The sequence below is a fragment of the Euleptes europaea genome, chromosome 12 (assembly GCF_029931775.1).
Source record: "Euleptes europaea isolate rEulEur1 chromosome 12, rEulEur1.hap1, whole genome shotgun sequence".
NCBI classification, from domain to species: Eukaryota; Metazoa; Chordata; class Lepidosauria; order Squamata; family Sphaerodactylidae; genus Euleptes; species Euleptes europaea.
The window spans coordinates 61,590,373-61,606,046 of NC_079323.1; the positions used below are offsets into that span (position 1 = coordinate 61,590,373).

General features: G+C 41.6%; 1 protein-coding gene across 1 annotated transcript in view; it reads left to right on the forward strand.

Moving 5' to 3' along the window:
• The window catches only part of KCNJ15 (potassium inwardly rectifying channel subfamily J member 15), a 30,099-nt gene extending 17,718 nt beyond the window's left edge, over positions 1-12,381 (forward strand). The window contains exon 2 of the mRNA XM_056858431.1: positions 11,231-12,381. Coding sequence (XP_056714409.1) covers positions 11,247-12,371 — 1,125 coding nt within the window. The 5' untranslated portion in view covers positions 11,231-11,246 and the 3' untranslated portion in view covers positions 12,372-12,381. The remainder of the gene's footprint in view (positions 1-11,230) is intronic.
• The last annotated feature ends 3,293 nt before the right edge of the window (positions 12,382-15,674 follow it).

Here is a 15,674-nt window from a genome sequence, read left to right on the forward strand (position 1 = left end):
CTGCAGCTATTCAGATCTACTCATCAAAAGTTTCTAATCAATTATTATATGGTATCCCTGTTTGGATCCAGGCTCTTACCTCGGATGTCGACAGTAGTTTGGCTTCTTTCCTACGACGGACATTGGGGCTGCCCAACATGATTAATCTCTACACTCTTTGTAAAGAGCTTGGCCTCCACCTTCTGTCTACAAGAGCCTGGACCACCACCGTTAAGCTGTGGCTGTGTATTCACTTCCGCTTTGATCTTTCCACATTACTGCATGACATGCTAAGGGATTCCTGCGTCTCCTCATGGTATCAATTCATTCGGCAAAAAATTAATTTCTTAGGAATTGTCAGGCCTGCTCTCTGCTGAGACAGCCAGACTGTGTGTGTTTTGATTCCACCAGGTGCGTCCCAAGGCCAAGCCTGGTAACTGCCAAATTCCTTTCCTGTGGGAACTGCTCTCGTAGGGGGGGGGGTTGCCATGGCTGCCACCACTATCTGATATGACCAGTGCTTCTCCATATAGGCCTTAGGCCATGCCTTTAGTTCTCATTCGTGCCAATTTACCTGTTAGCTCTGTATACCTGTAGGTTTTCTAATAAATCAACTCTCTTTTGGACTACTCATCTGTGGATGTTGTTTGTGGGATTACCACAGGGACAAGTGCTCACATTTTGGCACGAATCCCTCTCTACCTTTTACCTGCCTGGCTGGAGCCCTGGAGGGATTGTTGGGATCTCGGATTGGAGCAGGGCACGAGCTCTCCGAGTGAGTTGCCTGTGGCTGGAGCCCTGGAGGGTCCTGAACCTTGGTACCTTCCGTTGGGACCGTCGGACGAATTCCCCGACGACCCTACTCTGCTGAATGACATTCTTGCTGAGGTGCTGCGGATGGATGCGGAGATTAATCGCCTAGTTGTACTTATTCGAGTTCAGTGGCGTCGCCTTGCTGAAACGACCCCCTGGACGACCCCCGACGCAGACTGAGGTGCTCAGCACGACCTCCGAACGCTGGATAGTTTGTTGGAGGATGTTCGGCTGGTGCAGGAAGATTTAGCAACTTTGACCAGTTTGTTAGCAGGATTAACTTTACAGGAGTTGGCAGCGGCCCCGATCCGCCCTGTGTGCTGCTCCCCCATGGAGGGGAATGCAGGAGGAGGAGGTCCCAAGATCAACCGTGCCCGATCCTAATGTGTGCCTGAAGGAGGCACAAGATGTGGCGGCCCGGACGGCTTTACAGTTTGTGGGACTGACCTCGGCCACGGTTGGTGGGGGATGAGAAACTGCCTAAGAGTAAGATTTATCCCATGAGCGCTTCCGAACGTACCGTGCAAGTCCCCCGTTTTCTTGTGCACAAAGAAAGCAGGGGCCAAAGAAGGGGTGGTAGACGATCGGATGAAACCCCGAGTCAAAGAATTGACTCCAAGAATTCACGTAGCACGGTACGTTCGGAAGCGCTCATGGGATAAATCTTACTCTTAGGCAGTTTCTCATCCCCCACCAACCGTGGCCGAGGTCAGTCCCACAAACTGTAAAGCCGTCCGGGCCGCCACATCGTCTGCGTTGTGGGTGGGAAGGTGAACATCTCCCCCCTTTTCTGCCTCGGAAAACCCTTTATGTCTGTGAAAACTGAGACTTGGCATTTTCTACTTCTCTCTCTCTCTCTCTCTGTCTCTTCCTCCAGCCTCCCCCCTCCCCATTCTCTCGTATGCAAACACGGTGCTGGCTTCTTGGACTGGCGGAGAAGTGGGGGAGATGTTCACCTTCCCACCCACAACGCAGACGATTGTCTTCGTACACAAGCATCCCGAAAGCAGCAAATCTCTGCTTCTCCAAAGCAGCCACCAAAATGCATATTGTAATCAGCAGTCCCACAGCCTGTAACTTTTCCGGGACATGCTCACTATACGATCACTTTCGAAAACTCAATGCAGTCACCCAGTCCAATGCCTATCCCATTCCTCTGATCTCGGATCTCTTGGGACAATTAAAGGAGGGGCGTATCTTTACTAAATTAGACTTGGTGGCAGCCTATTACAGAATCAGGATTCGGGAAGGCGATGTACCTCTAACAGCCTTTTCCAGTTGCTTTGGCATGTATGAATTCTTAGTGATGCCTTTTGGATTAAAAGGGGCCCCAGGGGTCTTAATGCAATTCATTAATGAGATCCTACATGACTTGTTGTATAGAGGAGTGGTGGTTTATTTGGATGATATTCTCATTTACTCTAAAACTATGGACGAACACGTTGCCCTGGTGAGGGAAGTATTGCAACGTCTCAGAGGCAATCAGCTCTATGCTAAGGTTTCCAAGTGCGAATTTCACCAAAAACTATTGACCTTCTTGGGCTATATAATTTCACACCACGGTCTCACTATGGACCCTGAAAAGGTGCAGTCTGTAACCAGTTGGGAACCACCCTCAACCCGCAAGCAGGTTCAGCAATTTCTTGGGTGCGCTAACTTCTACAGCGGGTTCACCCCCAACTTCGCTCAAGTCGCACTCCCCATCACTGATCTCCTTAAGACTAAGGGAAAAGGAAGTGCCGCCGCATTGCCTTCGGCTAAAATCAATTGGACCCCCCAGTCCCAACTCGCTTTTGATACTCTCAAACGACTGTTTATCTCTGAACCAGTGTTAAAACACCCTGATCCTGAACAGATGTTTATAGTCCAGGTGGACGCCTCGGACATGGCAATGGGGGGTGCGCTTCTGCAGCGAGGGAGGGACGGTCTTTTGCATCCGTGCGCTTACTTCTTTAAGATGTTTGCGCAGTCTCAGCTCAACTGGCCGATCTGGCTAAAAGAAGCGGCTGCCATCCACCATGCCCTCACGGTGTGGAGACAGTTTTTGGAAGGTTCTAAAGTCCTTTTGAGGTGTGGAGCAATCACAAAAACCTGGAGGCGCTCACGGGGGCCCATAAACTGTCCGCGAAACAGGTACGCTGGGCGGACTTCTTTGCTCAGTTCCGTTTTGTATTGAAACATGTACCCGGGAAGCAGAATGTCCTGGCTGATGCTCTATCCAGACTTCCCTAATACCCAACCAAGGTTGAACGCCCCACAGAATCCCTGTTCACTTCTGCTCAAAGAGGTTTGCTGCCCACTCTAGCAGTCCAAACTCGATCGCAAGCCTGGCTCCCACCACAGCCTTCGCAAGGGGGGGAAACTCCAAGCCTGACCATGCCAGTCGGCCCGACTGCACCCCCCCCTTGCCTCCTTCGCCAAATCCGCCTGCACCCGGTCGCCCTGAGAATTCAGCCGTCCGACCACCCTCGGGGACATCAGCTTCCCCTCATGCCAGCACAGTGCCCACAATGCCGGATAGGGGAGGTCTAACAGACTCTTTTTTGAATTACTACACAGATAGTATATCACTCTGATGCACCTGGCAAGAATAAGAAATGTACACACCCTGGAATATTGGAAAAAGTGCAAACAACCAGACAATTATATTCATATGTGGCAGACATGCCTTTTAGTATCACAATTTTTGGGGAAAATCTTTGCAGAAATTTCAAATATTATGCATCAAAACATTCATGTCACATCTGCATTGGCCCTGCTATCAATATGGGGGGGGGGGGAGAATAACCAAAAATTAATAACTAAAGGATTAATAGTGTTTATGTTAATGGCCGCCCGGAGGTTATAGCAAGATATTGGAAAATGGCAGGATTCTTAACGTTACGTTCTTGGTATTCAGAATTGTGGCAAATAGCTATGGCAGAAAAATTGACACATCAACTTAGAGTTATTAAAGGCAAAGCTAATATATTGGATTTTTATGAAATGTGGCATGATTTCATCTCATACACAAACCAGAAAGAAATTCAACATGCATCTAAACCATTTCAAGGATGCTAGAAGATAAATTCAAGTTATAATGACCCTTCCTCTTCTTTTCATTTTTAAATGTATTAAACACCTGTGCTATTGTATTCCTTTTATACCTGTAATCAAAAGGAAAAGGAAAAAGTTTATATATATATATAATGTGTGTGTGTGTGTATTTACAAGAATTTGCAACAAATATTAAGCCCTCGACCAATAGTGCTGTATTTATAGTTTCACTTTTTTCCCTTTTTTTCTTTGCTTTATATATTTATGTGTTCCTGTGTTTGTGAATTGTGATTGTGTCTATATCTGTTAATAAAATATGTTTTTGAAAAAGAATGGAACGTTAAGCCCTTTGATGAGCAGATGTCTGTATAAAAACTTACTGTCTTCAAGAGGCAGGTAATATTCACACAGCATAAACTGGAGCAAGGGTGAGAGGGAGGGGGCGAATCACTGATTTCTGCTTTGGAGCTCTAGCTGTGGAGGTGGTTGAATTCAATGAATGTGGACATCATAACACGGCAAGAGAGATGCAAAAATGTTCTGAGTGTTTTGTAAGTCCGAAAATGTCATTCATAAGAAAAGTCTAAACACAGCAGGGTTGGGGAGGGGGGAGGGGTCTTTGCATGAACTGTTTGTCTCTTCCAATAGCATTTTTTTAATTGCTGTTATTAAAAGTTAATAGCAGATGTGGAAGCTACTACAGTTTTTTATTTCAAGATGAATTTGATTCCTGTTATAAAAATATCTAGATCAATAAAGTCTTAAATAAAATAAAGCCTGCTGGCTTTATTTTATTTAAGACTTGTTGATCTACAACAGTACTGATCTACAACAGTAGTTGTAGCAAGCCTGTCCATGTTGAATTGATTATGGCTGTGATCCTAAAGTTCTTACCCACAAGCAAACCTAACTGAAATCAATGCATTTGTCTCATAACATAAATGGTTTATGATTGTAGGCTATGTGCCATAAACCTATTGGGTTGACTTCATGCTTTGCACATAAATCTTTCATGTGTAAGTATCAGATATTGTTTTATAAATCTCTGAGTGTAAATATATAGACATTCTTTGATAGCCAGTAGGGGATGCAAATGAGTGAACTATTAAATAGAAATCTTTTAGTACTTTATGTAGGGATACTTGGAAGATGTTTATAAAGCAGTAAGGAAGAAATCATGTCTGTTTTAAATAAGAAGGGTATTTAAAGCTATTTTAAAAGATCTCAGAAAGAAATTATGGAAAGTCTTTTCTCTGCCAGAGACCCTGGAAAGCTATTACCAGAGTAGACAATACTGAGCTAGATGAACCCATGGTATGAATGAGGATAAGGTGGATTCAAATGTTCATATTCAAAATACTGAAGCTCGTCATCATGATAAGATGAACATCAAGGGCCCTGCTTCAGTTCCCCCCACCATCAGAAAGGATTGCCGCTCAAAATAGAGGCTTTTCATGGCAACACCCCCTTCTCTCTCTCTCTCTCTCTCTCTCTCTCTCTCTCTCTCTCTCTCTCTCACACACACACACACACACACACACACACACACACACACACACACACAACACAGAGGGGGGGGAGGGAGATCCCTTGCATGCGCTGCTACCAGCTCACTCTGATTTTACACACATAAGGTCTATCCTCAAACAACCCCAATCCATTTCAGTCACCTCCCAGCCTCCCAGCTGGTCTTCCTGATCTACTGGATCTCTCTGTCTGCCACTCTAACTCCACTGTTTTCCCTGAAACTTTTCCTACAAGCAGTTACTCTTACCATTGTAGTAGTCAAAAAGGGCAAGAGTCCAGTAGCACCTTAAAGACTAACAAAAATATTTTCTGGTAGGGTAGGAGCTTTCGTGAGCCACAGCTCACTTCTTCACGAAAGCTCCTACCCTACCAGAAAATATTTTTGTTAGTCTTTAAGGTGCTACTGGACTCTTGCCCTTTTTGACTACTGCAAACAGACTAACACGGCAACCCACTGTGAATTATCTTACCACTGTAGGAGAGGGATAGGGACAAGGCAGGCCCATCGTTTCCTTTCAGTCTGTGTCCTAGCACAAGAATAAGAGATTGCTTGTCAGCAACAAAAGGAGGAAGATGCTAATCTGGCACAAGGAAATCTTTTCCATCTCTACTCAAAATCAGGCTGGGGAACACATTGGCCCACCATGTGTCACTGAATGAAAAGACTAGAAAAATGGATTGCATATTTATAGGAGTAACTGGAATATCCAGCGTTACAACAGCGAATATTGGAATAAACAAAGCAGAGGTTTGGAAAGAATGCAATCTTTCATGGTTCCAGGCACAAGTCAGTCAATCTGGGAAGAAGGAGGGGGGTGATGAGGATTGCCTTTCAGGATAAACTCACTGCCTGCCTCAGGGTCTTTTCCTCTGGTGCAGCTGGTGTGGGCTAGAATACTGAAAGAGAGTGACCACTGATCTGATGCAGCACACCAAGCCTGGCAACTACCTATTCATTTGACAAGCACAGCAGAGAACAAAGGGGAAGTTATTCAGCCTAAAGAATCCAACGCGAATTTCTCTGGGTTGTAAAGATATGAACAACAGAAATTCAGGATCACACGAGAAGAGAAATGATGGAGGAAACAGCATGCAGGAAGTCAGGGAGGAAAGGCCAGGATCGGATGGGATCCATTCCAGGAGATGAAAGGAAGTGACTAACTGGCACATGAATGCTTCCTAATAAAGAACACAAATGGAGAGAGGAAGGTACCAAGGACTGGGTGAGATACTATTCTAATACTTATTCAATAGTCTAAGGTCAATATCCAGAAATTATTTGCTGTATAACACTGACAACAGAGGAGACACTGCCTGAAAGTATAAGTGAGAAAATGAAAGATGGCAGGAGGCAAAAAGCAATTGAAAAGGTGAAAGCAAGGTCTTTCATACTCATAGGTCATGCAGGGATAAGACTTACATGTTAACTCTGGCTCTTTGGAAGAGATACCCTGAAGCAGTTCCACCTGAGGAGCAATACAGGGAGGAAAATAGCACTCTCTTGGAGATTCACAACTGTTCTTTAAGTTTATTCACAGATGAATGTAGGCTGATGTGAAATGATAAAGCTCTAAAAGGCTTTGAGCCCCTCAGACTACTTCTGTGTCCCAGTTAGATCTCTTAGGAGTGCCTGAGAACATTTGGGATCAAAATAACAACCCATGAAAGGCACATCCAGAAGTATTCTTGTTGGCTACTCCTCAGTTGTGCAGCTTCCTTCCAGTTGAAAGGTTCGTGTTATTAAAGGCACACATCTTTAATGGGTTTATCCCCCCTTCTATGTTAGTTTTTTTTAAAAAATAATTGCAAATATCAAACAGAAAAGAAATAGAAAATATGATAACAATGGTGGCAAGATTTAAGAAATTCTGATGCAAGCAAGAGTTGTATGTGTATGTCAAAGTAACAGATGGGGACAGAAAAAGAACTAAGGAAATACCTGTGCAAATTAATGGAAAAAGATGGAGGGAAGATGGAGATAAAGTGGGACATGGGTTCCAGGTGCCTTGACATAATCTTCACCAGAGTTCCCAAAAGTGCTGCTTCTATGGATTCATAAGATTTTGAAGCACAGCTCCCTTCTTCTGCCTGATTCAGACTTTCCATCTTCCAATCATTATTGCGGGGGGTGTCCAGACAGCTGGAATTTCTGGGTGAAAGCTGTTACTTAAACCTGGTGTTTAATAGAGATAAGGTTTTGTCCCTAATCACGGCTCCATGTTTAGTGATGAGAAGTTTCTCCATCTCTACCCCAAGATTTGTGGACATAATGTTATATGAAGTATACTGTTCCAAGCTAATTTTTGGCTTAAAGTGCTTACTGCTGAGCAGGTGCATGCAACAATTCAGGGAGCAAGCTGGCTGGAGCTGTCCTTGCAAGTACCTCTTTCTGGAGAGGGACGTTTATAGACTGCAATTTCAATTTTAATGTATTTATTTAGATTTATACTGCACTTTTCTTCCCTATGAGACCCAATGCGGCTTACAAAAATAATTTCCCCTCCTCCATTTTATCCTCGCAACAATAATACTGAGAGGTATGTTAGGAGAGAAAGTAATTGGCCCAAGGTCACCCATGGCAAAGTGGGGTTTGGAACCTGGGTATCCCGTATCCTATTCTGACACTCAAATCAGTGCACTGTGCTGGCTCTCGAGGCTGTAATTCTTCTTTACAAGCTGATCCTAACAAGGGACTTCCTGTCCAAGAACTGAACTCCAGAAGAGGAAACATTCCCTGGCTGTCTCCCCACTCTTTTGTGAATCTCTCGGCACCTCCTTGAACAGATGAGATAGAAATATTTTAACTAGTAAATAAGCAGCGAAAGCTGTCTATACAAGGAGGATCATGCTTGTAAGAAAAGATTCCACTTGCAACTTTCAAGCCCTTGTCATTTATGGATTTACTTATGAGTAGGCAATCCAGAGTGTTTAAACAGGAGACAGGGCACACTTATTAGGAAAAATCTACAAGCTTCTTTTGAAATATGAAACAGAAGGCGAACAAGTGAAAATCAACATGATAAAATGGATGCAAAATTTTGGAGAAATGATTAATATGGATTTATGGGAAAAACTTTGTACCTCCGAAATGAAATACACCGTCTCTCAAGAAGTGAAAGAAAACTGGTATAAAACATTTTATAGATGGTATTTGAGTCCTAATATGCTTTCCCAGATGACTACCCCTGGAAAAAAAGGTGCCTGTTGGAAATGCCAAGACACTGATGGTTCCTATTTTCATGTCTGGTGGACATGTTCAAAGATACAAACATATTGGAAAAGAATCCATCAAGAAATTCAGTTAATGTTAAATATTAAGTTAACATTTGATCCCAAATTTTATCTACTCAGTATAGTGCCATCTAACTTACCTTCGAAATTTCAGGACGTTTTTAAATATGCTACTACCGCAGCCAGAACGGTTCTTGCAAGAACTTGGAAACAAACCCACATACCCGAAATAGAAGACTGGAAAGAAAAACTATTGGAATATGCTAGTATGGCTAAGATGACTTTCGAGATTAATTTAAAATCTACTGAATCTACAGAGCAATTCCATGATAAGTGGATGTCATTCTATACCTATATGAATTCCAGTTAATTGAATGTAACATGATGGTTATGTAATATTCAATTTGTTATACACAATTGTAATGCAACTTTAGACCTTCATATAATAAATATTAATATAAGCAGTAATAGAATGACATTATGTAACAGTTTTATCTTAGTATAGAGAATGTCTCTTAATATACAATTGAGCTTATTTTTTATTATTGTTTTGTTTTTATGCTCATAATTCTTAATCCCTCCCTTTTTTTCCTGTACCCCTTCAATTATATAAATAAAATTTATAAAAAATAATAATAAAAAAAATAAATAAACAGGAGACAGTGGTCCCTGCGCTAACACAATTTCTGTGAGAAAAGAAATGCAGATAATTGGCTTGGGCTCAGACTTAGCTAAAGGACTTGTCCCTGTGTGTAACCAGGCATCCCAAGCCAACATTTCTTCTGGGTTCAGAGGCTCTGGTGGACATGTGGAGTTTCCATTCCTAAGGGATTTTCCACACAAAGGAATCTGCTGCTCCTGCCTAGTGACTGGATAGATCACAGACATAGGAGTTCCGTTTGTGCATCGAAGAGCATGTACAATTTACACAGGTTGTAGAAGCATAAGGAGAAGTCATCACTGGGGGGAGGTTAAACATTCCATATCAACCTGCTCTCCATTGGGTTTAAAAATATGAGTATCATTTCTCGCCCAGAGTGTGATCAGCTGCGGATCTTCTTGATTTACCAAGCCATGCATTTTTTCCTCCTGATGGTCGATGGTTTTCCCTACAGGAATCTGCATGTTGTTAGTTCTGCATGTTGTTTGGGTCCATTTCCTTAGTTCTATTTCTAACCTTTTAGCTTGTCTAAAAAGCATTTGTGAATGGGTTGCCACCCCCACTGATATGCTCCCGCTTTCTATTGCTGTTGTTCAGATCACTCAAGGTTTTGTAATTTCTTTTTCCTGTTCACTGTCCAGATATGTTGTGCAGTGTATGCGCACTATTTTTTTTTAATGCACTGGGATCCCTCAACGAAGTAAACCTTAGAAGAAAGGAGTTCAGCCTTTATAGTTGTAGCTGCTGAAGAAAATGAGACTAAAATGTAATTTACCTTCATCCTGCCAGTAGTTACTCAGTCATGGGTGTAAACATAAATATTCTTCTACTGACAAAACAGGAAAGTTACAATCATGAATAATTACATTGCTATCCTCAGCTGGCACACATCTCTACTACAAGTCCGCCTTTGGTTTCCAGAAATGATCTTTTAAGTAGTTACAAGGGAGAAGTATTTTTTTTCCTGTGGTTCATAAAAATGAATCACTTATTAAAGCACTCTCTTGAAGCCAAACAATGGAACAAAACAATACTAGCTGCACAAAGCAGCAGACTACAAAGGATGCAAGTTGGGGAGCTTTTCTTTTTTTTAAGAGCAGGAAGTTTTGTTATTGGAAACTCCTGTTAACTTGCTCTGGCCTTGCACTACGTAACCACTGTCTGATCCTGGAAACTCTTTTTTTGTCTCTTCGAGCTGGCAAAGGCAGGCTCTTCCCTTGCTCTCTGCTTTGTTCGGTCCGGGATGTAGGCACACTTAATCTCCATCTGGACTGGACTGGGATACACAGTAAACAAATGTGGAGAATGTTGTGGTCCATTGTCTTCTGTGGTTGCTTTTGCCTGGGCCCAAATGCTATAAAGCTGTATTTGTGAATTACCTCCAGCTTTCCACTTTGAAATGGGAGAGGCACATGATGTAAAAGCTTTGAAGAGTTTTCAGGTGCAGATATTTCTTTCCCAAATGTGTCTCTGCATCCATGAGACTGTTTGTTTTCCTGTCTCTCGAACACAGTTGCATGTTCAATGAAGAGCTAGAAATAATTATTTAATTTGTGAAAATCACTCTCAAAATCGTTGTTTAAAAATATTTTTGCCAGTGTTTCCAGGGATGGCATAAGTCCAAGTCTGGTTTGGAGGGATCAAGTTAAACAGTTCTAGTTTTGATGAAAGGCCATTCTCCTGCATGCCTGTGTTTCATTTGTTGCCATACATGCTATATTTGAGAAGCATTATAGTACAAGAAAGACAAGATGTGATACAATTATTTTCTAGATAGACCATTAATATTGATGTGGAAATCAGGAAGATTATTTTCTGCTTGGTACAACATTTCACGCTCCTTCTGACAACTTTAAAATCTAGTCGCTTTCTGACTGTATAAATGTAACAGAATCATAATCCTTCAATGATTTTAATATGGAATCTATTTATTATGCTGGTTATAATGTTTTCTTAACTAACCATTTTCCCCTCACTTTTTAGGTCTGAGACACTGACAATGGAAGCTACACAGATCAAAATGTCACAAAGCCCTCTAGTAAATGAGGCCATTGGTGCTAAACTGAAGAAATGCAAACCTCGTGTGATGTCCAAAAGTGGCCACAGCAATGTCAGGATTGATAAGGTGGATGGTATTTACTTGCTTTATCTTCAGGATCTGTGGACCACAGTTATTGACATGAAGTGGAGATATAAACTTACTTTGTTTGTAGCTACTTTTGTAATGACTTGGTTTCTTTTTGGAGTCCTTTACTATGCCATTGCATTTATTCATGGAGACCTGGAAGGAAACAAATACTCACGCAAACATGTCCCCTGTGTCATGAATGTAGACTCCCTAACTGGAGCATTTCTCTTTTCTTTGGAGTCCCAAACAACCATTGGTTATGGCTTTCGTTTTATCACTGAGGAGTGCCCTCATGCCATTTTCCTCCTAGTTGCTCAACTGGTCATCACAACTTTGATTGAAATCTTCATCACCGGTACCTTCCTAGCCAAAATTGCCAGACCTAAAAAGCGGGCTGAGACCATTAAATTCAGTCATTGTGCTGTCATCACCAAACACAATGGACATCTTTGCCTGGTGATCCGAGTGGCAAATATGAGAAAGAGCCTTCTGATTCAATGCCAGCTATCTGGAAAGCTTCTGCAGACCTATGAAACCAAAGAAGGAGAGCGGATCCTGCTTAACCAAGTTACTGTCAAATTTCATGTTGATTCTTCATCTGAAAGTCCTTTCTTGATATTACCTTTGACTTTTTACCATATATTGGATGAGAATAGTCCTTTGAGAGATCTTACACCCCAAAACCTAAAAGAAAAAGATTTTGAACTTGTTGTCCTTTTGAATGCCACAGTTGAGTCAACAAGTGCTGTTTGCCAGAGCCGAACCTCGTACATTCCAGAGGAGATCTTCTGGGGTTATGAGTTTATGCCTGTGATTTCTGTCTCTCAGAATGGGAAATATGTTGCAGATTTCAGTCAGTTTGAGCAGATCAGAAGTGCAGATTGCAACTTGTACAGTATGGATTCTGAAAAGCAAAAACTAGAAGAGCAATATAGAAAGGAAGACCAAAGAGACAGAGAACACAGAACAATGTTATATCAGCAAAGCAATGTTTGAATTCTTATTCATCACTTATTCATTCATTTTTTTCCGCAAAATGGATAGGCTGAAATGTCTTGTCTAAACAGCTGTGATGCCGAGCGTACCTGAATACATCATGATTAAGTTTGCTTAAGTTGAGTCTATAAAATGGGAAAACTAATATGGATTTCTCTTAAGGATCTACCATAGGCCAACGTTTGTAGCAGACCCTTTTGCTTTTCGGTCAATATGTGGAGTTTGATATGTTGAACAAATGTTTCCAATATGTATTCAACATAATTTAGCTGTATAAGTAGGATAAAAGAGTTGCTTTTAAAAGGCAATCTGCAAGACTTTATTTGCTTAGCTTCACATGAGTTAAGCAAAGGGAAAAAATGTGCAGTGGGGTTGGAAATCACATTTTTACAAATCAGTCTTCACAGAGAGAAAAGTATTTGTCTGATAATAGCAGGCAGACTCTAAAATGGTTGCCTCAGTATCATGACAGCTTATGGTCAGGGTGACATGAAGAACATTTTTTGTGCCAGTGCAGATCCTCCTTTGAAAATTATGAACCTTCCAGCTGCTGGTTATCCAGAAGAAACCACCTCGATTAAATGATCCTCCCCAGAGCCAGAGTAAATGCCTATATAATCTGAGGAGCAAAGGAGCAGGTCTTTGCACTGCTCTTTGCCCACTCTCCCCTGGTACCAAGTATGTAAAGCAGCATCTAGCATAGCTTCTTCCCTATCGGCCATGCAAGTCTGGTAGGAGAAGACTATCGCTTGCTCACCTGTGTAACTGGTCAGCTGTATATTAAATAATAGAAAGATTTGGGGTGTTTTAGAGAACAGTCTGATTTATGATACTATTTTTGATAGTTAGAAAAATGTATACAAATCTAAGCATGCGGGGAAAATAGTTGTTTAAAAGTTTAAAAATGTGCTATTGCAAATTAACATTATTGTTTTTATGCAGTGTATATAGCATTATAGTAGCATATTGCAAAAGATTGCTTGCTTTGCTTTGCTTTGCTTTGGACCATTGTTTAATATTCCTAAATAAAGCTTTCTGAAACATTTACAGTCAAATGTTTCACAGTCTGATTAATGTTTAGCTAGCCTATAAAAAAGAATGCTTGAGATTCTACTATATAGTGATTTCATGTGACACAGTAAAGCCAACCCATCAACTACATGGGGTTACCCTATATTTTGTTGTGTATTGGTTACTTTTAAAATAAGATCCATGCACGCAAAAGGATGCAGGGGGGAGGGGAAAGTCATGCTTCTGTGCATGGAATTTAAATGAGATCCAACTCATACACTTAAGCGTTCCACCAATTTTTTTATCCACCAAAGTTTTCACATCAAAAGCTTTCACCCTGCTTTGCAGCATTTAGGGATCTTACCAAATTTCATGAACACACTGTTTTGATTGAAAAAGCCCAGTTTCTGCCATGGGTTGACCCTATCTATGTATACCATTATGAGTATCTTGGAAGGATGCAACGTAAAACAGAGGTTTCATTTATTTTGATATTTTTACCCCACTTTTCTCTCCAAAGGGGATCCAAAGAAGCTTTAACACTGCTCTCCCCTTCCCTTTGTATCCTCACACCGACCCTGTGAGGCAGGCTAGGCTGAAAGAGAAGAACTGGCCCATGGTCAACCAGCAAAGTGGAGATTTGAACCTGGTTTTCCCAGATCCTAGTCTGACACTCTAACCACTAAATGAATATACCTGGCATGAGTATACAGAGAATACAGGATGACCCTGGGACTTACAGAGTCCTCCGTTCACGTTGTGCCAGAAAGCCTGGTATAACTAATACTAGTGAGATACTAAAAGTAATGTCTCAACTCTTCCCATACTTAGACCTTGTAAATGTAGGCCTGGTATAGAGACACAGTTCATCAAATGAACCTGCTCCCACGTGGTGCCACTTTAGTCTGAAAGTGAATTTGACTGTCATAAATTAAAAACAATTCACTATACATAGGAAGTTAACATGTCAGAAAGAATAGGCCAGAAATCTTAATACCTAATTTTCTACATGCGTAAAGCTTCTTTTAAAAGGAAAACATTCAGTCAAGTTATCAAAGTGATACATTATTTGAACAATATCGCCACAAGATTAACTCTACCCTTAAGATTCCATTATCAAAATGGAACCAAATTTTTGCAGCATAGTTCCTATATGTCAAGGATGTGTCAAATGGGCTCAGTACAGGTAGATGACTAAGAAGTATGCTTAGGGTAGCCAGCCCTGAGGCTGCAGATTCCAAGAACTTTGGGGGGAGGGATGGAGCCAGGGGAGGGGAAAGCATTACAGATGCTGTAACATCATTCCTACATCACAGCACGTGCGACACTCTAGGATTACCTCCAGTCTCCCTGGTAAAGACCATAGAAATTAAGGGAAATATCTAGGGCATTGTGTGCACTGTGATGTCACTTTTGGGGATCACCCAGAAGTGTGAAACAGCATCTGCAACATCATCTTCCCATTTTTCTCCTGCTGTTCTATCAATCTAGTGCAGACATGGCAATCGAGGGCCAGCATTTAGCTGCTGCAGGTGGGCAAATGGTAAGCCTAAGCATGTTCAGTGACAAAATAAGTGGTTAGGTTGGGTTATAAATAACTCATATACCCATTTGCTATAAAGTGACTTCATGGAAAGGTTCAGCTTTATTGAGTTACCCAGTCACTGCTGCAGTGGTGGAAAGTACACATAATATCCTCTGCCACTGACTATAGGACTAAGGGACACTGGAAGATTGCAGCTCTTCCCTCTCAGGAACTTGCTGGAAGGAAGAACATCAAAGCAAAGGGATGAGCAGTCTGGTTCCAGCCTTTGGCCAAACAACAATCAGATTAAGAGAATTTGCTTCCTACCTCCTAGCCAGGAAGAATTCTGTTGCAACTGCCAGTTGTCCTGTAACTGCTGTAGCCAGACAGAGGAGGACACTCTGGCGTCTGCCACCCACAAAATTAACACAAGGGCCTTGTGAGGTGTTGCATCTTCTCCCTCCTAAGAAGAACCCTGGCAAGAGAAGACCATCTGGAGTCTCAACTGGATGTACACGCATCATTTTATTCTGGCACTGTCATGCTGTTGCCACCTCTCTACTTTTTCCTTGTGTGCCTTGTCTTTTAGCCTGCCAATCCCTTATTTTCATGTCGTTGTAATACTTGTCCCCCAACATATGTTAAATTTAAATAGATGTGAACCACTTGGGAATATAATTTTAGACAATTTTTGTTTGAACGTTTTGATAAAATATAATAAATAAATTAACACTTTGATAGTGAGGATGAGTGATGCTTTGAAATAA